Here is a 27,580-nt window from a genome sequence, read left to right as displayed (position 1 = left end):
GTAGATCCTCACTGCTTGTTCACACTTTGCTTCATCTGCCGGCCCAATTCTGCTCTGCATACCCCCCAACCAAACACTATTTTCTTTAGAGTGACCTTTGACCGTGCTAATTCAACTGTAGGATAAGTACCATTGGTTTTATGTTTGTCTGCATTTTTATTTTTCACAGTTTGTTGATGTACAAAACTTTACTTTTTCTTGTTACCGAAAATGCTCACGTGATAAAAGCGGGTTTCACTTGAAGAATGCATCATTCATGAAAACATTTCGGGTTGTGTATGACAAGAGAAGACTGTTTAATTGCGGTAAAACCCTTCCTTTTGGCTACTAGATTGTAGTGGAAAAAAAAAAAAAATGTCTTGTTTTACTGAGCCAAAAGAAGTTCATTTTGATTTTAGACTAAACTGTCCTTTTTCTGCAATCATTTCTGGCCCGTCTGGAGCGGGTAAAAGCTTTTTTGTCAAAATGTTGATGGATAATCTTGAAGATGTATTAAACTGTGTACCAGAAAATGTTGTCTGGATTTATACTTCATTTCAAAGTTTGTACGCTGATTTGCAAAGAAGAAATAAAAGAATCAAGTTTGTGAACGGTCTCCCATCTTCATTTCAAGACGAGGAATTATTTCCTCCGGATCAATCTCATCTGGTAATTCTAGACGACCTCATCTTTCAGGCTGGAGAAAGTGAACAGGTGGCCAAGATATTCACACAGTTTCGACACCACGCCAACATGAGCGTAATACTAATTACGCAAAATGTGTTTCAGCAAGGAAAGTTTAGTCGAACCATTAGCTTGAATGCTAACTATATGATTCTATTTAAAAGTCCGAGAGATAAACTCCAAATCAATATATTAGCCCGCCAAATTTTCCCATCCCAGAAGGATTTTTTCCTGGAGAGTTTTGAAGACGCTACCAGTCAGCCTTTTGGATATTTAATCGTAGATCTTACACCAAAGTGTCCAGATGAGTATAGACTGAGAACAGGATTACTTCCTCACCAGTGGCCCGTCATCTATCTCCCCAGATCAAAGTAAGGTGGTTCCTATCGATCATGTCCGCCCGTATAAAAAGAAACGCGCCTTTATTAAAGGCTCTGTACCACGCTACTCCTCAGAAACGTAAAGATATATTGGCACATTGCTCACCCGACTTTCTCCAAGCTCTGTGTGAAATTTCTCTCAATATTTTAAAAGGAAATATCAAGTTATCTCCTTCTCAACATCAAAAATTGAAAAAGCAAAAAAAGATAGTCAGACTACTGGCGGATAAACGGGTAGGAATAAAACGAAAGCGGACTGCCCTCAAATCTCAGAAAGGGGGTTTTATTCTCCCAATCTTGGGAGCTTTAGCGCCTCTTTTGGGCGAATTATTGGTTGGAATTGCCAGGAAATAATGGCTCTTAGATCATCCCAAAAAATGTACCTGGTTTCACCCCACCAGTTTAAACGTCTGAGCCAGCCGGATACTTCTATTAGACAGACGGCCGAGGAAGAATTGGATATGAAAATGAAAGCGGTTTTGAATGAATCCGGGTTAACCCCATACGAAAAAATAAAGAAATATGAGGCTTTGCTACAGCGGTATCTGACCTTGATCAAGCAAGGTCGGTTAGAGGAACCTCGTATGACTATTTCTCTTCGGCGCGAGGAGGCAGAAAACGAGCCGGCCTCCGTACCTGTAATCGATTCAGGCCAGCGGTCCGAAATGGATGAAACAGCCGGCGAAGTGATAAAAAGCCTTCCGCAAAAGGAGCGGAAAAATGCCGAGTACATTTTAAGAAAACTTTCTCAGCATAATGGGGGATGGACCTCGAAAGGAGAATTTATTTTTCAAGACCGCCCCGTCAAAGGGTCCAATTTAATAGATCTAATAAAGAACCTTACACTCCCTTATAAAAAAAAGACATTACAACCAACGGGATGGAAATATTTCCTCAGTACTTTGGATCGATTAAACATACCGGTATCGTCTGTGAATAACCCACACGCGCGTGAACAATACCGTCGTCTCAAGATCGAATCAGAAAAAACAGAGGAGGAGGAGGAGGAAGAGACACCGACGGTAAAGAGAAGAAAGAAATTTATTCTTTCTCCTCATTTCTCCGGAACGAAGGAGGAGGATGAAGCGAGAAAAGAAAAAAGAACGACCGAGCGTCAGAAAAGAAGAAGAAATCCATCCGCCTGGATCACCTTTTCCCCATAATCTATGCATTTAAAAAATAACACCGTACGCTCTCTGATTATCAATAAAGAAATTTATTGAAATTATTTCAAGCATTCATTCGATTATTTTCTGCAAAACATCACAATTTATAACAATCTTTAAACATTTTTAAAGAACACGTGCCCTGGTTAAAGGAGCTGAATGTATGATTTTGAATACAACGTTGATATTTTTTGACAAAGTTTGAAACCATTACATCATTTTTTAAAACATCATCATCATACAAGCTTAACACTTCGCTCATTGAAAAACCGCATGCTCTATGACATAGGTAGAATACACAATGCTGACCACAAACGATGGAAAGAATATGTTGTAGTTGCTGATCGTGGTACATTATTTTAGACGATCTTTCTTTCAAAAATGAAAAAATGCTGGGAGGGTAGAAGCCTAAATTAGGCTGGAAGCCGTAAGAATCAAAAAAAGTAGATTTTCCGTTCTTTTCCAGGGTCAGAGCCAACCAGTGTTCCCCCGGCATGTGTGAAGGGTGGGTGTTAACGATAAAGTATAGCGGTCGCGTAAGATGGCGTGGCAGCTGGCTGAGTTGATCGCAGGCCCAGACTCCTCCAAACACGTCGCCGAGGAGATGAGAGAGCAAGGAATTCAATTGATGATTATTCATATTTAATAATAGTCCACCAAAACTTGTCTCTTTGAGTCAATCTCCAGTATAGAATCGTAACAGGCGTAAACAATGAGTGTAGTGGTGTGAGGTAGCGGTTCTCTGAAGCGCATTTCCAGCCTCAGATTACCGTGAGACACTGGAGATAGGGCCTCGATATCGCCTCCCGGATTAAGATTAAAAACAAAAAGTGTGTATCCGTTATCAAAGTCCTGTCGAGTGATGGCGAGTGGATGATCTTTCAAATGACGACCCGTGGAGGTAATCATACTGTAAAATTCCCTCGCAGAGTTCCCGCCGTTGAACTGGGGTTGAAAAGCTTTAGCCGGGATCTGTTTTCCATCTCTGCAAAGCGCCAGAAACTCTAAATTCATGTGCCTGAAGTGAAAGGGGGATAAATCTCTCCTCCCGGTAAAGGCCTCGTGATGTACTAAGCCCAGAACCACATATTTAGGTATGGCCCCCAGAAATAGATTCTCTTGGTTGCAAATTCTTGAATTTTCCGGGATAGAAAACGTCTTCACATTAACTCTCGACAACGGATAAAGAGCATTACCGCGCATCAACGCCGAAGTGTGACCTAAGCGTATGGCGGGAGAGACTGAGACCTTTTTCACAAAAAGAGAAGCCCCTAATATCTTTAGTCGAAAAGTAGAATCGCGAGCCCCCATTAAACAAAACGCGTCGCTGGCTCGTGTTAATTTAATTCTCATATCAACAGAATTCAGAAGGAGTCTTTCGCAGAAAAATATATCCCCGTGCAGAGCTCCTATCAGATGAACCTCTTTAGATTCTGCCGTAAAAGCGGCTCTCCGATTCAATCCATGGTTTGGTCCGTTGGTGGTGACGATTGAATCAATAGCACCGGCCGTATCTTTAAAAAAAAGGCCTGCGCTAAATTGACTCTTTAACGTATCTTCTGAATAGTTGAGCAACGTTTCAATTATACATCGGTACGGGTGAGTAGCGCTGGATTGGGAAATAAGTCTATCTCCCAAGGTCACATCGCACTGACTAAAAATGGTATTTAAAGGATAATTAATTAATCCGACGGGAGCGTCCGGAGCTAGGTCGCTACCATCCGCGTTAGTAATTTTGAGACGTAGGTGGATCAGTGTGTCGTTTAGATCCAAATATTTATCGCCTTCGCCGCAGATAAAAAATTCGATAGGACCCGTCTCTGTAAGAGCCGAGAGAGGATGAATTTCTGTATAAACCTTATCTTCTATAGACAGTTGCGTCATCGGAGCGGAAAATAAGTCCAGTTCCGTCAAACTGCATTCCGGGGACTTTTGATGCAGTAGAGCCATGTCTTCTCCTCCTCACTGAAAAATATCTCCGCTCCTGACAGACTTCTTGCTCTTAGCCTTGCTTCTTCCTAATGATTTCTTTCTTTTAACGCTCTTGCGTTTTTGAAAGTTCCAAACACGTTCTCCGGGCGGACGCTTTTTGTTTCGTCGCGATAAAAGCAACAGCCCCGAACCATCCTGTTCATTTCCGGATATCTTCTTCATAGCTTTTCCGATCACGTCCGAGGCTATGCCGCTCGCCGCTCTTTTAAGATGAGGTTTAGCTATAGAAAATCCGCTTTTAAATAGGGGTGAGACAAATCTGAATAATCTTGAAAATATGGCTCCGATCCCACGCCCGTATAACACGGGAGCGCCGGTGAATCCTCCTAAATCGCCTCCGACCTGATTTTGGTAATAATGTATAAACCTATGGGGATCCGTATTCAATCCGATACGCGCCATGGTGTGATTTTTTTTATTTATTTGCTTCTCTCCGATGCAGCGGGGTAAAATAGTTCAGAAGGGGAGTCTACGGTGAAGTGACGATATGAACGTTGTTCCCAGAAATATATATCTTGAATGATCGGTGAAAATTACACGTTGTATTGTATGTCTCTTCTCCTCATAGGCTTCGAAGAGACGGGTCTAAAATGTAGTTTAACGACGGTCTTTCCGTAGGTGAAATTAATCGGTACGTTTTGATCGGATTTTATTTCTACGTGGATATTTTCTATATGATTTTTTGAAACGGGTAAATAGTGAGGAGGATTGAAATGTTGTGTGATAATATCGCCGTATCGGCCTTCTATTTTCACGGTACGTAAGAGAGGGGCATAAGCGTCGCCCACCACCTGTGGAGCGACTACGTCGCTGTAGCAATACAGAAGATCCATACCGCCTTTTAGATCAAAAGGGTGAGGAAGGGTTCTTTTACTAGCCAAAATCCATTTCCCCGGCTCTGCCCCCAACATGTACGCTATAGGAGGATGAAAGCGTATATTGTACCGACCCCCTGCTTGACAAAATATCCTTTTTTCGATCATATTTAACTTTAAATATATATCACTTTCTATTTTTCTCAGATGGTTTTCAATCTCCGTTTTGAATCGTGACATGTCATCGTAATATCCGTGCGTTATATTCTGCCGAAAGAACTGCTCCCGTCCAGCTTCCCGCCATTCAAAATAGGCCGATTCTGCAGGGACGTTTAACCACGTGTGGGGATATGAAATCTCTACCAAGGCAACCTGCCATCTACCTTCTAAATTTATATGCCGCCCCAAATTTACGCGGAAACTAGATCCGGTATTATTTTTAAATACGTCCACGCTGCTGTTAGACGGTAATGTAATATAGAATCCGTCGTCATCGCTCACCGGATCCATGGTAAAGTGTCGGAGGTGGGTTCAATGCAGGGGTTTTTTATACATCTCTCAAGTCTGCCGCTCTGACCCAACTGTTAAATTTCTCCGGCCAGTTCTTCCATTTTACAAACACTTGTTTTTGACCTCTGAGCGTACGTCGTTTTAATATCTTCTCCACATGGTATACCTTGTCTTTGGGTATTTTGACTCTCTGTATTTCTTCTTCGTAAAAAGACCCCTCGATCTGCTCTCCATCATAGTCCGTTAATTTATACACAGGAGGAGAACGATCGACGCATTCGGATACGGTGAAGATTTCATCCGTAAAGCTTTGTTCGTATTTCTTATCAAACACCCCTCTTAACTTTGAAATTCTAACCGGGTCGCCCTTCTTAAATTTCCTCTTTGCCGCCTTCTTTCTTTCTCTCCCCACCTTCCGACCGTAAAGATTCCTCAGGACTTGGTCTTTATTTTCAAAGGAAACCTCCATAGGGGACATTTTGATGCTGGAATGAAAGGACTCATTATAACTTTTTACAAGATCTTGAAGCACGTCCAGATATCTCCGTGTGTTATTAGCGGTGAAATATCGCCACATTCTCGATTTGAGGGTGCGATTAAATCGCTCTATGACGGAGGCCTTCACATCGCTGGCTGTCGCAAAATGGATAATTCCATATTTTTTCATTAAGGCCTTAAAGTCTTTGTTAAAGAATTCTTTCCCTGCATCGGTTTGAATCTTCTTAGGAATTTTACTGTCTTTAAACACCGATTCAAACGCCCTTACTACTTCTGAGGCAGTCTTTTTTTTAAGAGCTCGGACAAAAGCCTTTTTGGAAAACAAATCAATTACCGTTAATAAATAATTGTATCCGTCATTTTGATCGGCTAAAGATTGCATGTCACAAAGATCTGCCTGAAATTGTTTCATCGGCCCCGAGACAAAAACTCTGTTCCTTGGAAAATGAAGTCTTGCCGGTTTGTGGAGAGTGTAAGCGTCTTGCTCCGACAAAAAATCTTCAACCTCGGCTACCTTAATATTTTCCCCAGTTTCATTCTGCAAAGCTCTCCTTAACCTATCTATTCCCCCAAAACTTCCAGGATTGGAAGGGTTATAGTAGACTTTTCTTATAGCTTCCCGGTCAGACATCCTATTCCTTACACCAGCACTCAAAAAATAACGAGGCTTTTTTTATTCTTTTCTCCTTTATTTACATCGGTTAAATGAGTAAAACAACAAAACACAAAAACCAAAAAAATTCTTCATAATGTAACTCTTTTCAAATCACATCTACAAAACTACAAAATGTAAAAACTTGAAATGTAAAAAACAAAAATCACATCTACAAACTACAAAATGTAAAAACAAAAACTTTTCAATTCACATCTACAAACTACAAAATGTAAAAACTTGAAATGTAAAAAACAAACTACAAAATGTAAAAACAAAAACTTTTCAAATCACATCTACAAAATGTAAAAACTTGAAATGTAAAAAACAAAAACGTTTATTTTTTTTTTTTTTAAATCTTTTTTTTTTTTCTTTTTTTTTCAATCACTTCCAAGTGATACAGAAGATAAACAAGCAACTAAATAGCACATCATTCATCCAGTGCGACCAAAGATGTTTGAAATAGCACAGAGTTGTTTGATTTTGTAAATTTCTCTGTTGTTCCGATACACTTCTTCAACAGCAGCACACAGTCCGAACGAAGATCTGAGTTCGTACAAAAGAGTCTCCACAATTATCTTCACCCTGAAATCCTCCGCTTCTTGTCCGCGTTCTTTCATCAGATGTTGAATGGCTGGAATGAGTTGCGGTGTTTTGAGTCGACGTTGAAGCGTGATAAAGTTAGTCTGATAGAATTCTTCTTTCAATGCTTCGAGACAATGATGCTGTAGTTGACTCGGGTGGTCTGTTTGACATCCGTAACAAGTCTCTCGATTATATTCCAAAGCGACGTTGTTAAGCAAATGAAGCACGGCTGTTTTTACTATAGCAATGTGAGAGGAAAAGATCCATTCCTCATCCACCTCCCCGTTTATAATCGGTGGAGTCTGCGCCGGATGCACGATGAGGCTGGTTTGCTCGTCTTCGGACGAATCAGGTGAGGCTCCCGCCGCCCTGTCTTCTTCAGACTCGGAATGAGTGGGAAGCAATTTCTTTTCCTCCTTCAGGTTATTTGCTTCGTTAGTCTCGCTTGGAAAAGGCGCTGGTGATGGTGGATGATTAGCTTCGTCTGGAAAAAGCACCGGTGATGGAGGGTAGGGTGGTGAAGGTGGGAGAAATGGTGTGGGGGAAATAGGAGAGTATAAATCCCAGTACGACCCCATTCTATCAGCTGTAGGTTCGCCTCTTCTTGAAGAGATGTGTGCCGGTATGCTTCCTCCCGCTAAATATATATAGGGTGGAGGGTGGAGGGCGTGTCTAAAAGAGGGTTTTTTTCACAGTCAGAATGTCAAGCCAGCAGCGCGAACTCCGGAACAGGTTGGAAATCCGATCCCCAATTTCGATCATTTTTTGGCGCCATACACTAAAAGGTATCGCCAGCATGGTCCTAAAGATCCCGCTTTCTATGTTGAAAACTTCTAAAACAAACAGGTCGGGGGAAAAAGCCTCGTAGCTACGTCGCCTGCTCGCTCGGAGAGACCAGGACCCGTTTGTGGTAGATTTTGTTTCCCAAACTGCGCTAAAAAGCATCTCTCCGTTGACGATTTCAACATCGGATGGAAAACCGATCAACTCTGACCGATCTGGTGTAGCCAATTCCCCGCTTATTTCTGTATTGTAGGGGACCACCAACCTCAGCACTGCCCAGTCATTATAGGTAAGGTTGCATGTGTTGGAGAAGGGTGTGAGCTTCTCTTCTTGATCCAGTTGGTAAAGGTAGAGCTCACCGGATTCGTATTTGAAGATGTATCCCCACGCCCCAACCATGCCAGAATCCTCTAAAGACCATTCTTCATGCAGTGTTTCTAAGGGAGGGTGCTGAACCCGGCATAGATACAACGATGATTTCTTGGGAGCTTCGAGGGGGTGGTTCGAAGCTTGGAATACAGAAATTGGTGTCTCGGATAATAAAGATGTTCCGCTCGGCAACGCAGATCTTTTATTCACCTCCATCGCGTCCTCCATTTCTTCGGCCGGTCTAATGTCTGGGGAAGGCGTGGTCTCAGAGTCTTCCATAGCGTCCAGGGTTGTCGAAGTTGAAGCATCTTTCACAGACAGCGCAGTCTCAGAGTCTTCCATAGCGTCCAGGGTTGTCGAAGTTGAAGCATCTTTCACCAAAGGTTCGATCCCGAATTCTCCCATCGCGTCCTCCATTTCTTTGCAGGCGGAAAAACGGATCTCGTTCTTTACACCTACTTCAAGCTGCTCAGGTAAAGCCGATTCTTTTTCCAATGCAGAGCGTAATTCTCTGCTTTTAAGAATAGCTCTCGGAATTCTTGACATTGTCGGTAGGAATGTAAGTGTTTTTCTCTTGCTGAAAATACAAAAACTTTTCTCCCCAGCAATATTTAAAGAGGACATAATTCCGCCCTCCTATTTTCATTGGTTAGCTTAGGGAAGGAGGGTGGGTGATGGAGTCATAAATCTTGGGGATCCGGAAGGATGGGGGATGGGGAACGGAATGGGGAGGGGTAAGGTCATAAATCTTGGGGGATCCAGAAGGATGGGGGATGGGACCGGAAGGGGGGAGGGGTGTCATAAATCATTTGTGGGGGAGGGGTAAGGTCATAAATCATTTGTGGGGGAGGGGTAAGGTCATAAATCATTTGTGGGGGAGGGGACCGGAAGGGGGGAGGGGTAAGGTCAAAAGGTCATAAGTCATAAATCATTTGTGGGGGGAGGGGTGGGTCATAAATCATTTGTGGGGGAGGGGTGGGTCATAAATCATTTGGGGGGGGGACCGGAAGGGGGGAGGGGTGAGGTCAAAAGGTCATAAGGTCAGGTCATTAGTCATCAATCATTTTTGACATAAGGTGTATTACTAAGTTTTTTTCCTGTATTATACAAAATACATCACTGAAATAAGCACAGGAGACTGGGGAGGATTTTGTAAGTTGATGCACTTTATAATGCCATGTTTTAACAGAGCTCTGAGGGAAACCAGAAGGCCCAGTTTAAAAGCAATCCTAACAACACAAAGTCTCTCCCAGCATTGAATGCTGGATTACACTAAAAACGAAGAGCTATATCACAGTTAGTGTCCACTTCATTTCAATGAAGTGGAAACTAACTGTGAACTGAATAAATATATATTTTTCATTTAAAATTTATTTGATTACTTAGATATTTGTCAGCTAACTGCAATCCATCCCTTGGGGAGCAATCTTTTTCTAGAAGGCCAGCGCTATGAGTACTAGGCTACCACTCCCCCATCATGCTGTAGCTCTCTTTTTTTTTGCCAGTAAAACATGTGGTTTCCACATAGAGTGCAAGACAACTTAGAAAGAGTACCTCCACACTGACCAAACTTTGCCTCTGGATGGTGCCTATAAAATATAAAGACTAGCAAGGTTAGCTTGTGCATCCACATTGCAAGAATGTGTACAACTGAATGTAAACTTGGAGGAATTAAGCCAAGCTATGAAGTTAAGATTTTTATTTTGGGGATGCAATTATTCAAAGGGTTCTTTTGTGACCAGTTGTACGCATATCTAAAATAAGAAGCTAGCAACTTAACTGCACCTCATGTTGAGGTATAAAAACAAAATGTACATTCTTCACAGCCATATTATCTTCAGACAATTGTTGTATCAAGATAGAACCCCAGATCAACAGATCAGATCAGTCTGATGTATCCTCTGTCTAGGACCACAGAACAGAAAGTCTGGATCCTTCAAAAGATTCAAAGAAAAGTGAAGAAACCCTTTCTGAATACTTTAGCAAATATTTTACATTCTCGTTTTCTTTTGTTGTGGGTTTACTGTATGACTGGATTGGTAATTTATCATTCTTATCAACATGGAGGAGCAATTAAATAATTTGTGTCTAACACAAATATGGTTTCACTCTGAAAAGCAGAGCATTCCCTACAAAGGTACAAAAAGAACAAATCAATAACAGACATGGACAAATAGACAAATCTTTTTCTCCTCCTGCACTGAAGGCTACAAGTAAAACTGTTTTTCCAACACGAGGCTGCAGTCAGAACCATAATCTGATTGGCTTCTAATGGCAGCTCATTACCAGACCCCTTAGGGTGCCCCGAGAGCTTGGTTCGTCAGAGCAATAATCTGATCACATTAGTGCTGAAACAATTCATTGACTATACAGTGATTAAAAGCCTACTGAAAGAGGAATTTCAATAACAAAACGGTGGTCTTATCACATTTAAGGCAAAATTTTACCTGATTACAGATGTGTTCTGTTGCAGTAAACTAATTTTGGGAAAACAGTTTCAGGACAAATTCCTCCTCTGGTGCTGTGGTTCCCAAACTTTTCTTGCCAGGGTTCCTTTTTTTACAAGCAAGATATATTGCACAATAAAATAAGCCACAATTTTCTCTTAATAACAAAACAACAAGCTTTTAAGTGCAAGTGTTCTAATTGTTTATTTCCGGGTGTAACAGAATTTAACCATCCTATAAATAATTTTTTTTTTTTTATTCTTCTCATATGGGACACATTCATTCACCTCCTTTCTATCACGCCCCCACCGCAATTACACTGCATGCTTTCAACTTTGGAGTACCAGTGCTTTAGTGTAGGTGCTTTTTCAACAATTAAGAAATACACAAGATAATTTTAGATTCTAAGCTTGTGTATTCATGAAAGATCAGATGAAGGCAAGATGTTCATTTAGAAATATTATATTATTGTTTAGCCACATCTGCTTTGTACCTAAATAGAAAAAATGATTATTAGAGCGTGAGAGAGGAAATCCTGGTGTGTTCAACAGTTTATGGATTTAAATAAAATAGCTCATCTGGAAGAACCCTAATCTTCCCCCGCTGGTATACATTAAATTTATGAATCTGTGCCGTTAGAAGTACAATTATTTATCTACCATAACCCATTTGTCAAATCACATAAACATAAAACCAAGTCTCGGGAGTAAATTCAAACTTTTGATTTTTTTTGTTTTTCCATTCTTATTTACTGAAATTATCTTTTCACATAAGTCTAGATTCTTATGCAAATCATACCAACCAAAAAGTGGCACATAAACTGTATTAAAACCATATGCAAAAAACAAAAATATTTTAAAAAATGACTGTCAGTTTAATTGCTGTTCTGTTTATCAGTCTGTTTTAAGTTTGTTTAGAATAGCTTTCTAATTGTTCTGTGCACTAATCAGAGTCATTTAGGAATATGTATCTACCACACTGAGTATAAGCCCATTGTTTTCAGCGTAGACTTTGTCTTAAGATTTATTTATTGCTTGAAAATGCATAAAGTACCTTAAGTATCCTTGCTAAATCTGTCTCTTCAACAAGCACAGCCTTGGCTACACCAATTTGGTCTAAGAGTAACTTGCATTATGGGACATGTAGTCTAAATGCCTCTTGGAGAGTGAGGGTGAGAAGTCATGAAGTCAGCAAGTAAGAACCCTGGAGAAAGCTTAGACTGGGGAGGCTTTTTTTCTCCTTACATATAATTTTTGTGGCCTTTTCTTTTCTTTTAATAGCAATGTTTTATACTGGTTTTACATTAATATTTTTTTTATAATGACCTACAGGGTTTTCCAAATATTAAAGTATCAGGAAAAATCAAACAACATAAAGACACATTCGAAGTATCAACATTTAAGTGTTGCGCACTGCAGGCACAAGGCTGTGAAAAGAGCTTAGATGTAAGTGCATCAGCATGAGCACGTCCCACCATTTACTCCCACATGCAGGGATATGTTACACAAGATATCTATCCATTAGTGTGAAGCTCTAGGTTTCTGTGTTTCCAAGAACATGATTCCATCTTTGTAACATTTGTGTTGTCACATATAATGCTGAATCATGGATTCAATGGTGAACAGAAAATGAAAATCTGGAATCAAGTCCAGACAGCATTGGATTCTAAGTAGATCCCAGAAAATAATGTAAGGTTCTTTAAAGTGAATATAAAAAGGAGAATTAAATCAAATAGACAAATAATTAACTAGCATCCTGCCAGTTATAAAGCAACTTTTAAAAGCTGTGTTATTTAACAGATTCTCACTTCTCCCTTCAAAGGTAAGATGTCTAATAATTACAGGGATATACTGACACAAATGTAATATATTATCTATAATTATGTTATTTATTATTGCATATGACCTGAAAGTCTCAATCTTTATGTTTTCCTTGATGTAGAAATAGCTTTTTATAATTTCATAGGATAAGGTTTGCATTTGTGGAGGCAGACATCTTTTGCACTACTGCAGCACAGAGCTGACAAACTATTGACTGTAGAGCTCACCATTACAATGTGACTGCGGCAAGTTAGGCCTGCATACCAGTGTTGTTCTTGTCAATGATGACAATGAAGAAATTATCTCATTGACGCTCCTTTTCTTAATGACCACGAGAACTGATGAGCTAAACATGAATCTTTGATGAGGAAAACGTGACAGTTAACATAAGTGGGTTGTCTCTCAGATGTTTAAAATGCGTATTTGTGTTGTAATCTGTTAGACAAGCGAAGCCGTATCAGCCGTGCTGCTGCGTCCTGTTTGGTCGTATCACCGATGCACATTCTGCATGACCACAGATGGATTATGGCAGCAGTGGCATGGGAGATAATAAGCCGGAATGGTCAAGTACTACGCGCTAACTCTGACATACTATGCTCTTCCAGCTGTGCTAAGGCACAGCGCTTAGCTCCGAATCACGCTCCACACGCTCCACACTCATGGTTGGCTCTCAGCAGTATGGCTCTTCCTGCCCTCGCTACTTAATTAACTATATGTGGCTGATCATCCTCTGCTAAGGGTAAAAAAATCAGTATCTATCAAGATTTGATTTCTTCTAGCTCACAAGAGGTGATGCAAAACCTGGATAAAGACCCAGGTAAAAAGGTACATAGATCTTTGAATATTTCTCTTTCATAGTTTTTGTTCCCATCTATACAAATATGATATAAATATTGATCTGTGTGTAATGCATTATTCATATTACATCAGAAAGTGTTTGCTTTGGGATGGAAACCTTATATGTCTAAAACCATTCCTTTATTGTACATTTTTGTTAGCTTGTCTGTCTGCTATTTAACCAATATGATGTGTTGAACTAGATCTGCTATATACCATCCTAGAAAGACTAATAAAATAATTTAAACTAGACTTACACTGGCCATTGCCCAGTTATAACGTAGACAACTGATTTCAAGTGCAAGTCTGTGGATTTTGTGTTTATTTTCTTGAGTGAACGCATCTTTTCGCCCAAAACGGTGACATATCACCTGGACAACAGAGGTAAGGGGAGACAGCTTTCCGAGCTCAGGAAAGCGTGGCCGAGAATCAATGTCAGAACAGCAGCTTAGACAGCTCCAGAACCAGGAGGAGGTGGCCAACTAGGCCATCCTCAATGGCTAAGGAACGGTGGTAGAGGCGCTATTAGCATTTTTTAAAAGCCGCTCACAAACCTCTTTAGAGCGCGGGGCTTAAAAAGCTGCACTGATGATTGATATTGGGTATTGATATGAATTTAATCAGTATTTTAATCTATCCTGAGCTGTATATCAGGAAGAATTAAAGGTTTATTTCTTTAAAAACTGAGATCAAGGAGGAGTAGTCCACCTTTTAACATTCATCATCTGCAAGGCAGGAAAAAGGAGGGGAGGGACTAAGAAGTCATGAAGTCAGCATGTAAGACCCCAGGAGGAAGCCTAAGCAGAAGGGGCCTTTTTTCTCTTACAACATATCTTTTTGTGGCCATTTGTTTTCTTTTCTTTTGATAGCAAATTTTTTTTCTGACAAATCAAAGCTGTTATGCAAGCTACCAAGCTCCCTCCTCTAGCCAATAACAGCGCCCTGCTGCATAAACGGCTAACAACACATTTTCATTCTAAGTTCTGCAGAATTATGTAACAATGATTTTATCCAAGCCTAAAGCAAAATGGAAAACACAATAACTCGAAATAAGTTTCAAAAGATTTGTCCTTATTCATCAACTTTTGAATGTTGCAACCAAGGCATATTGTACACGGCTCTCAAATAAACAGAATAAACCCATAATAAAATACCATGACTGATTTTATCCAGCTGTTCGGCTTTGATTACACATTAAGGAGAAAAAGAGTCAAAGTAATGAAACCAAAGAAAAGCAGCTGTGGCTGTAGAATGAGGCGACAGCTGCATTCTGGGATATAAAGTCGTCTTTTTAGCAACTTTCTTTATACACAACAACACTGAGAATGACAACACAAAACTTCATGTCCAGAGTACTGACAGAGTACTGTTTCTAGGACTGAAGAGAGTGATTCAAGAATGCTGCAACGTTTTGTAAAAGGTTGTTGTGAAAAACCTACACTCCAACTATTCGATTCTATTTGCATAAGACCTGAAGCAGTTTTGTTAGGAACTGGTGGAATCTAATTAAAGTGCTAAGCTGCAGTCAAACTGTTTCCTTTCTTGCAAGGTGTATTGGCTTTTTGATTAACTTAGGTAACTGGTCTAAAGGTGAGAAAATGAAAAGGCTGTGCTACTGTTCTAATCAATGTGTGCATCAGAATCAAGAAAGTAGAAATTACAGCAGTCAGTTCCTTTGGGATAACGAAAGTTAATTTTATAGCTGTATCAAAATCTCATATTTTGTTTAACCTTCAAAGATCCAGACTATGATTCAGAAAATACGATATTCAGTCTGTTTCAAGCATCAAATCTCCTGTGGTGAGTGAATGTATTGCTTCACACAGCTTTCATGTAGTAATTTTTTGAACTAGTATTTGGAATAATCACTTAAAATACAAAAAAAATGTATATTTGATATCAACATCAACTAACAACCATGTGTCCCACACAATCTGCTCTGTGCCATCTTGCTGCGTAGAGCTTCAGCATCCAGCAGAAATATGAAATACATTCAACGCCCAACACTGAGAAATTAACACTGAATACATTTAAATTTCTAAATTTCATTTTCAGTTCAATACATCAAGTCAATCACATTAGTAATGCTCATTCAACTGGTGGAAAGTGACTGACAACCTGTAACGACCAAGTTTAACTTTGGTTCAATATTCCCTTGCATCTGAGTAGTACGCTGGGCTGACATATTTTCTCATAAAAATGCATGTTTTTCTAACAGTCATCTTAACCTCAACCTGCTCTCATTCTCCACATGTAGCTTGAAGAACTACACATGTAGCGAGAGTACGTGTTGACGATGAAACTCGGCGTGGAGATTCCCAAACCCTTGAGCTACTATTATATTAAATAGCCGTACTCTTGGCTCTTCAAATATAAAACACCCCGCAGTTTTGTGGGAGACCTAAATCATCATCATATAGTCAGTTTTAGTGTCATTTATTTTTAGTTTATTACGTCGTTGGTGGTTAATTCTGGTTGCTTTTTGTGGGTCAAAACCCCACAGTACAGTACTGGATCATAAAAAGCTGGCCTTAACATGGTCAACTGTTGAAGGGTCAAAGCCACATTTGATAGACAACTTGATTTACACCGCACAGGAATTCACAATTCATTCCTGCGGTATATTGTGAGCACATAGTAAATACATATGTTTACTCATGGGACAGGAAGAGATGTCACAAGTCACACTTTTACTTTAATTGCCAAAATGTGCACACACACAAAAAATAATTTAAAGCAAGCTTTAAAGGCTACATTTCAGTGTTTCTGTCTCTACAGGGAAATTTGCGTCCCTGCATTATCAGGAGTGGGGTTTTTTTTGTCATTATGTAATAACACCAGAACTGGTCAGTCAGAACAAAGAATTGCAGAACAAATACCAGCTTTCAAAACATTTCTTTACAAATAATAAGGAAAAAATATAATAAATAGCATACAAATTTATTCAATTGCTAATATATATCACAATAACAACCATTAACCACATAAGAATTTACACGGTTACTGCCGTGGTGACAAAATAAGTCTAAAGAAAATAGGTAAACGAGACGTTGGTGTTCAACCAAGCAATAATTCAATAAACAACTATTATTTTTCCAAATTCAAGATCAGATGCTCATTCTGGTTATTTTCGGCCATCCGATTTGGCAAATCCCCTTTTCCCAGAGTGACTGCTGCATAGAGGAAAATGCTACGACAAGCAAACCAGTCAACTGTTTAGAGCCCAAAACCACAGAGCATCTGGACTACTGTTAAAATATTTTGTGTATAATACATTTAATCAAATATCTGAATATATCTTTGTGGATGACTATTAAAAAGAAAAATAGACATTATTGTCTTTTATCTTTTCTTGTTTGTTTTTGGGGTTTTTTAAAAGTCTTTTTTTTTTTTTTTTTTTTTTTTTTACAATCTCATCCCAGACCCTTCACTTTGGATCTGGTGTTACCCCTGGCAACTCCATAGCATTTCCTATCAAGGTCCTGATCTCCGCATTTCACAAACTTGGATTAACATATACAGAAACAAATCTCACCTCTTTTACTGTTCCCTCTATGTATGTTATTGTACTTGAGCTAGTGTATATTTATGCACATGCGTTTTCTGCAACTTTCACAATTCTTTTAAAATGCGTATCATTGAGAGCATGTTACAGTCTGTAAAGCTGCTGAGATCCCTCAATGTTATTTTTCTACATTTTTTACGTTTCATGATTATTCAGTTTTCTGAGATTTGTCCAAAAGAAAATACAGTCAGATGTAAAGTCCACGCTTTATTCAAACCTAAACTCTAGGCATGCTCCTCATTCCGGAAGGGTTTTGATTTTTCAATTTGTAAAAAATAAATGCAGTAAAGCTCTATAACAAATCAATTCAATATGGCTCTACAATGCCTTCTGCTTTGCACACACTGACAGCAAAAGTATAAGGCTCACTTATATTTCCACTAAAGAAAACTGATTTTAGTGATTTATTTGAATGTAAAGACTGTGGAAACAATAATGGTAAAAATGGGTCGCAGAAAACTACAGAGGAATCTGGAAAAAATTCCTGTTGTGGAAATCTGTTAAGACTTTTTTACACTGAATGAAGTCACACATTTAGACGCAGTTTAAAGCTTCATGTATCAGACTTTTCTTTGATGACAGATATGGTGGCATTTGTGGAACCTTAACTGCAAAGATACGTTCATTGTGATAACTGTTTGTACCGTATCATTACTACAAAGAGCACCGTAGAAAACATCATTTTTTTTACAGTTGTGTTTGAAGTGTCAATATATTGTATTGCATACCAATTATGTGTCACTGCAGAAGAAACCTACATTAGGATTCAATAATATTTAAATTCAACCATGAGCAGTAATGGATAGATGGGATATAAAAAATAAGCAGAATATTAGAAATGGGTGTAAATACTTGTAAATCTATGTATCATATCTTTTTTCTACTTACTTTTCTATGACACGTTTCTCTCTTATTACATATTACAGTGCTAATTTTCAAGCTTCACTGCATATCTATTTATTGATGTGCTCCATTTCTAAGGGGCTCTTAATGCAAAAATCCTGTAAAACTTGCAAATGAATTATTTTATGAACACAAATTACATTAAGAAAGCAAGTATTGTAAAAATGATCAAAGATACCTTTATGTTGTTCCACACACAGTGATGAAAATGAAACAACTTACATCTCTGATGAAGTATTCCAGGGTAGCATAGGCTATGGCAATCCCATCATGGGTGCTAGTTCCCCGTCCGAGTTCATCGAGGATGACCAACGAGCGTTCTGTTGCTTGAGAAATGATCTGCGAGGCCTCTGTCAACTCTTCCATGAATGTGCTGCGGCCTTTGAAGATATTGTCTGAAGCTCCCATTCTAAATGTCAGGCAGAAACATCAATTTTATAGCAAATTGACTGAACACAGAAATAAGTTTGTCCAGTTCAAGATATTCAGAGCATCATTTCATTATGTAATGCTGACAGTCAACAAACAAAAATGCTTATATCTCACCAACAAAAGAAGATGTTTGTTCGCATCACCATTACCAATTTGTCTCAATTAGTAGAGTCAAAAAGAAACATTTTCCCAATTTTATTTATGGGCAAACACATTAGCTTTGATTCATGTTTAACAGGTTAAAGTAAGACATTAGCCCTGAAAGTGGTTCTGGTCATTAGAGTTGTTTTGCTTTTGTTTATGCTTCTTTTGTAATTGTTTTAGATCATCAAGCTAATTTTGATAACACACAAAAATAACCTATACACATACAATGATCAAATTTTAAAAGCTCTGCAATTCCTGGAGCAATTAAAGATGTACACCTTTCCACAGGAGCTGTTGATCTACAAACTACACTGCTTAGAGGATCATCAAGGTCAGCCTTCCTTTATCCAGGACTTGTACAGGTCAAGTTTCAGGGAAAAAGCAGCTGACATCTCTGCAGACCCCTCAAATCCTAGAGACAAATCGAATCTTACATTCAGGCAGATTACAGAGCTCCGTTTGTCAAGAATCAGCCTCCAAAGACAGTTTCCTCCCAAAAAAATGCCAACCTTATGTACAGTACACAACTTCTGTATTTGTGAAACTGAAACCGGACCGTGACTGACTGCCATGAGGGAGTCAGAGTGAAAATCCCGCATGGAGCATTTATATCATGGGATATATTTTTAGATAATCCAGTGTTGGTCCTTGGACAAGACCGTTAAGGCGGTCTGTCTACTTCATGATGTAAAATGGACATACTGGCTACATCTGTGTACATATGAGGTGTGAAAAGTTGTTGCATTATTTCCAAGAAGACTCATGACTGTACTAGCTCAAAAGGGTGCTTTTACTCGATACTGAGAAAAGGGTCTGAATACTTATGAAGATATGATATTTCAGGATTTTTTTTTTTTTATAAATTGCAAAAATTTCTTCATTTTTGTTTGTTTCAGTCAAGCTGGTGTGTTGATGAGTGTAAATCATTGAGAATAAAATGAACGTTTTGGGATTTTAGCAGATGGCTGCAATGAAACAAAGAGAGAAAAATGAAAAGGCGTCTGAATACTTACTGAATACATATATTAATACACACACACACACATATATAAATATATACACACATATACATATACCCGTATAGTTAAACATATTGTATAGATCTGGCTACTCTGAATGAGCCAAAGCAGTAAAAAAAAAAAAAAAAGTCCATGTTAATGTTTTCAGATTAGTGAAACAGCATACTGAATTCTTTCTAGGGGAATGAATCGGATCTCCGTCTGCTGTTTGATTCATCTGAAACAAACACATAACCAGATCTCTTTGCCAGTCTGCGCTTTGTGCCTTGAAATGAGCCGTTTTTCTAAACCGACTTTCATCTTTTCCTGTGAATGAAACACCAGCAGTCGTTACCATGGTTGCACCACACATGCCTTACAGGAAGGAGGCATGTCAGGTACGCTGCTGCATTTCATTCGCACGTTCTGTGCCTTAATTCAGGCCCGGAAATATGGCGAATCCACACTGGGAGAAAGAATAGATAAACATTATCTGACACCAGTTGGTGTATTGGTGAAAGGATGCTCAGCAGAAAACACAGCAAATCTCTGCCAACTTAAAAAAAGACTCTACCAACTGGGTGTCCCGCTGCTTCGAATGAGTCCCTCCTCACAGAAACTCAGTTTTTAAAAAAAGGCTCCATTTGTCAATACCCTACGCATCTTAAAAAAACTGCATTATGCCAATTTTCATTCATATCATCATTTTATATAAAGCTATAAAATGTTTCCATACCCAAACCTTTAAACAAACAACTAGCCTAGCAGAAGAATCAATTAAGAAATTTTCTTTCAAAGCAGTATTATAATCATTGACCCCTTTATTAACTGTTTAATTAATATCTAGTAAGCATTTCATCAAATGACATTTTAGTAATTTAAAACCTTCAGGCATCAAGGCAAGGTAAAGATCACTTGCTGAATTTTAAAGCAAGGAGCAAAATCGGGTGGAAAGGGGACTTGAGTTAACCTTGAATGTTGGGTGCTTATAAGTGTCAAGAAGGCTGGTCTGAGTTTTTCAGAAACTGCTAATCTACTGGGATTTTCAATGGTAATCAATTCAGTGGTTCAAAGCAAATTGCCCTAAGAGGTGCAGATACATCCAGTGTTCAGTCTAAAGTCTAAATAAATATGCTTTTGTACTGTGAGAGATAAGCAAAAGATTAACATACTGGTTTAAGACGACAGAGTGGCCACAGTAACTTGAATAGTAACTAATTTTAACCAAATAATTAAAACAATATGCATTTGTTTTTCTTTTACTTTAAGTATATAAACTGCAGCAGAAGACCACATCTGGAGCCAATCCTGTGAGCTACAACTAGGAAATTGAGGCTATAATTTACACAGTTCAGGCTAAAATGCCAGAGTTTGGTCAGTATCTGCAAATCGAGAAATAAAATCAAACTCTAGTAGCTAATATAAAAAAGCTGAGCTAATAAGAGAAGGTCAGTTACAAGAAACAAAGTGGAGAAACATGCCTTAAAAAGTATTCATACCACTCTGAGTCAATACTTTCAATAACTACCTTCTACTGCCATTACAGCTGCAGTTCATTAAGGGGTATGTCTCCATCAGTTTTTCAATATTCAGAGGAGATAGATTTGGCTAATTCTCTTTGCAGAGTGGCAACTGATTTTATTCTTTGTCACATGACGATCCTGAACATAGACATGAGCTCCTTTAGGCTTACAGGCTTGTATTTCCACATGGTGCATCGCATCATGCAGCCATCACACTAGAGCAGGTAAAATCCAGACAAATGGATTTGTGTTTTTCCTCTGGGCTTCACTTCGGGCTACATAGATATTAAGTGCCATTACTTGAGTTTTTTCACATTGTGGGCTTTGAAAAGGCTTTTACTTGTAATTTCACCAAAGAAATCAAGGGATTTTAGTTCCCATCCTGATAAATCTCCCTCTTACCCTTTTAGTTTTTAATAAACCGGTCACTTTATTAGGTACACCTGTCCAACTGCTCGTTAACACTTAGTTTCTAAGCAGCCAATCACATGGCGGCAACTCAGTGCATTTAGGCATGTAGACATGGTCAAGACAATCTCCTGCAGTTCAAACAGAGCATCATTATGGGGAAGAAAGGTGATTTGAGTGACTTTGAACATGGCATGATTGTTGGTGCCAGAAGGGCTGGTCTGAGTATTTCAGAAACTGCTGATCTACTGGGATTTTCACGCACAACCATCTCTAGGGTTTACAGAGAATGGTCCGAAAAAGAAAAAACATCCAGTGAGCGGCAGTTCTGTGGGCGGAAATGCCTTGTTGATGCCAGAGGTCAGAGGAGAATGGCCAGACTGGTTCGAGCTGATAGAAGGGCAACAGTGACTCAAATAACCACCCGTTACAACCAAGGTGGGCAGAAGAGCATCTCTGAACGCACAGTACGTGGAACTTTGAGGCAGATGGGCTACAGCAGCAGAAGACCACACCGGGTGCCACTCCTTTCAGCTAAGAACAGAAAACTGAGGCTACTATTTGCACAAGCTCATCGAAATTATACAATAGAAGATTGGAAAAACGTTGCCTGGTCTGATGAGTCTCGATTTCTGCTGCGACATTCGGATGGTAGGGTCAGAATTTGGCGTCTACAACATGAAAGCATGGATCCATCCTGCCTTGTATCAACGGTTCAGGCTGTTGGTGGTGGTGTCATGGTGTGGGGAATATTTTCTTGGCACCCTTGGTACCAATTGAGCATCGTTGCAACGCCACAGCCTACCTGAGTATTGTTGCTGACCATGTCCATCCCTTTATGACCACAATGTACCCAACTTCTGATGGCTACTTTCAGCAGGATAATGCGCCATGTCATAAAGCTGGAATCATCTCAGACTGGTTTCTTGAACATGACAATGAGTTCACTGAACTCAAATGGCCTCCACAGTCACCAGATCTCAATCCAATAGAGCATCTTTGGGATGTGGTGGAATAGGAGATTCGCATCATGGATGTGCAGCCGACAAATCTGCGGCAACTGTGTGATGCCATCATGTCAATATGGACCAAACTCCCTGAGGAATGCTTCCAGCACCTTCTTGAATCTATGCCACGAATAACTGAGGCAGTTCTGAAGGCAAAAGGGGGTCCAACCCGTTACTAGCATGGGGTACCTAATAAAGTGGCCGGTGAGTGTATATTGAGAGGCATTTATTTCAAAGTTTGTGGCAGAAGCTTTATGAATGTAAGACGATTGAAGGTGGGAAAATAATTAATATAAATCATTTAGATAGAGACTTTTTTTTACCGCCCATTTAACTTTCTTTTTTTTCTTTTTCAGAAATAAAACATATTTTAGAGGATACCTCCATGCCACTTGAGAGTAAGCACAGTCAGGGTAACACTACAAATGAATCAGTAGGTGTAAAATAAGTCCTTTTATTTTCTCACTGGCATGTAACACCCACTTGCCCCTGTAGGTGTTTGTGTTACCCACAGACTTCTTGGCAGCAGAGAACAGACCAATATTTATTTACTGCAATCACATTCTTGGAGAATTACAGTGTTTTTTTGAAACTCCAAAACAAGAAACAAGTCATTTTCTAAACGAAGGCAAGAGATTAGCACAGAAGACGGTCTAATCACAGCTTGGAAAGCATTGTCAATTAAAGGTCGCTTTAAAACAGAGTTTTACATCCTGCTTCCTCTTGCTGTTTCCATAACAACCATGGAGACATGGAAGAATGCGCTCTGTAACCTTCAGGACTTAATACCGTCAAGCCAGCACAGCAGCTGCATACATGCACACACGAAAAGCATTTGTCAGCTAATATGAAATAAACACATAAACTGTACTACTGTGTGTGGAAAGGGCAGAAAAATGATAAGACTCTGCGAGGCAGAACACTATTTTAATCCAGATTATTTTCTTTGTCCTCATTTATAATCAGTCATCTGGATCAGTCCGGATAGGATTTGATATTAGGCATCAATGCACCATTCCATTACTTCCAACTGAAAATGTCTGATCATTCCTCTCAAGCACAAATACACAATCTCTTCACAATATCTCACAAGCTCTAATTTATATCTGCTTCCCTAATGTGACGAGGCAATTCCAGCTGCTGCGTCTATTATGGCTGACACAGCAGTGGAAACTGATTAATCGTTTATCATCCCGACAGATTTACCCCAGCATCATAACCTCTGATAGGGAGCATCAATAGTCTAGTTAGTTCACAGTATCCCTGAAGCAACGGATAACGAGAGGAGAAAACAGCAGATACATGGTGTGGGTGTATTTTGCCTGTGGAAATAGTGTACTTCTTCCTGATAAAAAGACTAAATAATATTTTAAATCCCCAGAGAACTAAAGTATGAAGGAAATCACTCACAACAGAGAAACTTCTGTCTTATTTCTTAAGATTTAACTAAGAAGCAACCTCTATATAGCTTAAAACTTACAGCATTGGCCCCGAAAAAGATTGAACTATAATCCTCATAAAATAATTCGTTTTTTAAGAGTCTCCACATATTTTTTGTAGCAAAATGCCTTCTAGGCACTTTTTTAACATTTCAAATCCAGGAACAAATAGGGATTCCTCCATCTATGCAAAAGGTGGTCATTGCAAAATAACCCTTTAATGGGGTGTTGGCCTAGTGGTTAGAGCAGTGCGCTTGTGCAAGTTACAAGTACCCGCTTTGATTCCCACATTCTCCTCTCTGGGTTCCTGAGCAAGACCCTTAACCCCACACTGCTCCCCAGGCGCTACACAATGGCAACCCACTGCTCCCCAAGGGGATGAGTTAAAATGCAGAAAGTGAATTTCCCCATTGTGGGACAATAAAGGGATTTACATAATGTGAGTTCATAATTACTGATCCTTATTTCTACAAGTTGCACCTCCTCTACTGTTGGATCTAGCTAAACTGTGTAGTGCAATGTTACAGTGTAAAGTGAAAAGATCCCGCTTGGGAAATCTCCTCATTGCTGAATATTCTACAGTAAACAGTTAGGAGTGTTTTAATAAAGTGGAAGCAATTAGGATCAACAGCAATTCTGCCACAAATTTCCAACATCACTTTACAGAGAAAACTGGGGACTGAGATGCAGAGGTTGTTAGTGTTAAAGAAAAATGATTATTTTTTAGACTTTAATACAGTTAATCTTATGGCATGTGTAAACACTCTCACTTGAACATATTTCTTAATTTTGAATAAGGCTGTGTTGATGATTTAAAACTACTAATGGGTAAGTATTTAGAGCACCAGGCAATAGAATGAGTATCTCCTGGGGGGTGAATAACAGTTAAGCCTGCAGGAGAGATTTCTGCTTGGTTTACAGAAGGTCAAAAGTCTTCCAGAATAAACAACCAGGGATGGTGTGAAACTGAATCAGGAAAAAGGCCCCCGCATTCCACAAGCTGTCTGTGGAAGCTTATCTTGTGTTTTATAACTTTAAGAATTCTAGATGCCAGGACAAGCTTTCCGCCTTTTCTTGTTAAAACAAAGAAGCAAATGACCCCAGATGTTTGCAGTAAATTAGGTAAAGTTTTAGGCAGTGTCAGAGATGGCTTTTGGTTGGAGGACCGAGGGCCAGCCCTTTTTGAATGGATTAGATACAAGAGGATAAAGCTTTCTAAAAAGAAGTTACAGATCAGATTTGCCCTTGCAAACTCTCCAAAGATGTCTCTGTACTCTTTGCTTTCTTTCCTCCTATGTCAGGTAATGGAATGTATGTCTCTGTTGTTCTGCAGTTTTGTTGTTAATTCATAAGTTGTTTTTTGTTGGATTAAATTCTGTGATTCTGTGACGTTCGCATATCTTGCTGGTTTTCCTTGGGGGCCACACGCAGCTCGCTGAGCGCACCTGGGAGAGGAAGAGAAACACCCAACCTTTTTCCAAAGTTAACTATTTAGAATATTTTCTTCCTTAACATTAGCTTACTGCAGAGTTACAGTCCTGTAAAATGCATGTGGCCTTTAGATGAGTTCACAAAAAGTGCACAGTTTCATGGAGTAATGTCTAATGGCTGAGCAGCTGCATCCAAGTCTTATATCACCAAGATTATATACATCTTAATAACCTGAGAAATCCTCTGCTTCAAAGCTTTTAATGCAACATTTAAGAGCAAAACACATTAAAATGGGGCTGGCTGGACATTTTTCACTCAGACACATGCTTTTTTTATGTGTATATAATATATCAAGGCTTACATATCAAAGTGTTCTTAGGCACGATACTAAGCACCTTCCTACTCAATGAGTTTCATTTGTTTTTAAGCTGGTTTTGATGTAAATGTAAAGTAGAAAACCTATGTTGTGACAGCCAAACATCATGAGACCAACCTTTAGAAGTAACAGTTATTGAACAGGTTTGAGTGCATTTATATTCTTATTTGACTTAACATCCTCAAAGCCTTTCTCTAATTCTCAAAGGAAATTCCAAATAAGATTTCAAAAATGTTTCTGCATAAACTTAATATTCAAGGAGACAAGAACGAGCCAATATAGGTTAGAAACTCCAACACTCCCCCTGATCTCAGGCTCCTCCTTGTTTAAAGCATGCATACATGCTTAAATAAAAGAGAAAATATATCAGTCTCCACTCTCTACTAATATTCATAGAGCACTGGGGGGCTTATGGCCACTCTCATCAAGGTAGGTTTAATAATAAAAGAAAAAGAAAAAAAACTAAACAAAAAAGCCTTATTGTCTAGTTTGATAGAGAGAGCCAGATGGAGATGTATTAAACTAAGATGGAACAATACAGTTAGAAACCATTCTTGAACATTCTTGTACTCATGTTACATACCTTCTTTGTGGTAAGCAATAAATGGATTAGATGGGATTTGTCTGAGTTCCAGGTCAAAAAATAAACTAAGTGATGTCACTGGATGGGAAAGTGAGATTTGATAAATGAGAAATTCAGGTGGAGAGTGACCTTGTCTTCTTCACTGGTGGCCTCCTGGTCAATAACTAGAAAATGGTAAACTAAAAACACAATTTAGATGTGAAGTTCTTAGCATCAGGGTACACTAAATAAGTAAGTGTGAGTGTATTAAATGTCCTGTTTGATAAAATTGGAGAAAAATCATACAATCACATCTTGATGTTGCAGCTTGAGGCCTTTAATTTCGCATAAATGGTTGATCAAGATTACCATTGATTTAAAACTCAATAAAAGCACATTAAACATCCTTAAAATATCCAAAGTCCTCTTAAGGTGACTCTTACATTTAAAGATGGACTCTGTCCTTGGCTATTCTAAATCATTTTTACTGGGGACACCATTCTTTAGTTGAAAGACTTAAATAAGGTATCTATGAGTTTATTTCCTCTTAACCTGTAGGTATGCACTTGCATGCTGTCCTTTAGCCAACCTTTAAGAAGGACAAAGGATGTTAAAAAAAAAACCTAAACAAAAAAAAAAAAAAAAAACCTGGAGAACTTTTACAAAAATCTGGACATTTTTAGCAAGATTTTACTTAAATGTACTTTTATAGTGTTTTTTCAAGTCAGAGGACATGGCCAAACGTGGCGAGCTTTATCAGCATGAGTTTCACCCAGAATAAATAAATGCAGAAATCAAATCATTTTAAGGACTTGCAGACTTGTGCATTGAGATTGTTGTATTTCTTTTTTTTCCTTTTACACTTTTTCAAATGCAAATTTATCCTCCAAGTTAAAATATAAAATATTTATGTCAAATAATATTTTGACATAAATATTATCGTTTGCAGCAGCTTTTGTTGTGTACAGGTGCTGGTCATAAAATTAGAATATCATGAAAAAGTAGATTGCAGGGGCGTCTCTAGGTTTAAGACACAAGGGTGGCTCAGCCCCTAGAAGATAATGCCGAATTTTTTCAGTGCACCTGCTAAGGCGTTGTCTAAGACAAGGGTGTAACTTTGTGTTGAAAGTTGGTGGGGACGGCTCATAAGGAAAGTGAGCTACCTGCGCGACGCCTTTTTTTTTTGTTGGAAAGGATAAAGCCAAAAAAATGCGAATAACATTTATCAATTTAATGCTTAGTTGAAAACATAACTGTTACAATATTCACTTA

At 38.9% G+C, this 27,580-nt stretch overlaps 1 protein-coding gene across 1 annotated transcript in view; it reads right to left on the bottom strand.

Annotated features, from left to right (window-relative positions):
• The window catches only part of msh3 (mutS homolog 3 (E. coli)), a 69,201-nt gene that overhangs the window by 8,223 nt on the left and 33,398 nt on the right, over positions 1 to 27,580 (bottom strand). The window contains exon 21 of the mRNA XM_038308134.1: positions 18,208 to 18,394. Coding sequence (XP_038164062.1) covers positions 18,208 to 18,394 — 187 coding nt within the window. The remainder of the gene's footprint in view (positions 1 to 18,207; positions 18,395 to 27,580) is intronic.

The sequence above is a fragment of the Cyprinodon tularosa genome, unplaced genomic scaffold (genome assembly GCF_016077235.1).
Source record: "Cyprinodon tularosa strain WSP-4 unplaced genomic scaffold, ASM1607723v1 ctg63, whole genome shotgun sequence".
In the NCBI taxonomy this organism is placed as follows: domain Eukaryota; kingdom Metazoa; phylum Chordata; class Actinopteri; order Cyprinodontiformes; family Cyprinodontidae; genus Cyprinodon; species Cyprinodon tularosa.
The sequence above is the reverse complement of the archived record's forward strand: the minus strand, read 5'-3'. Positions and strand labels throughout refer to the sequence as shown.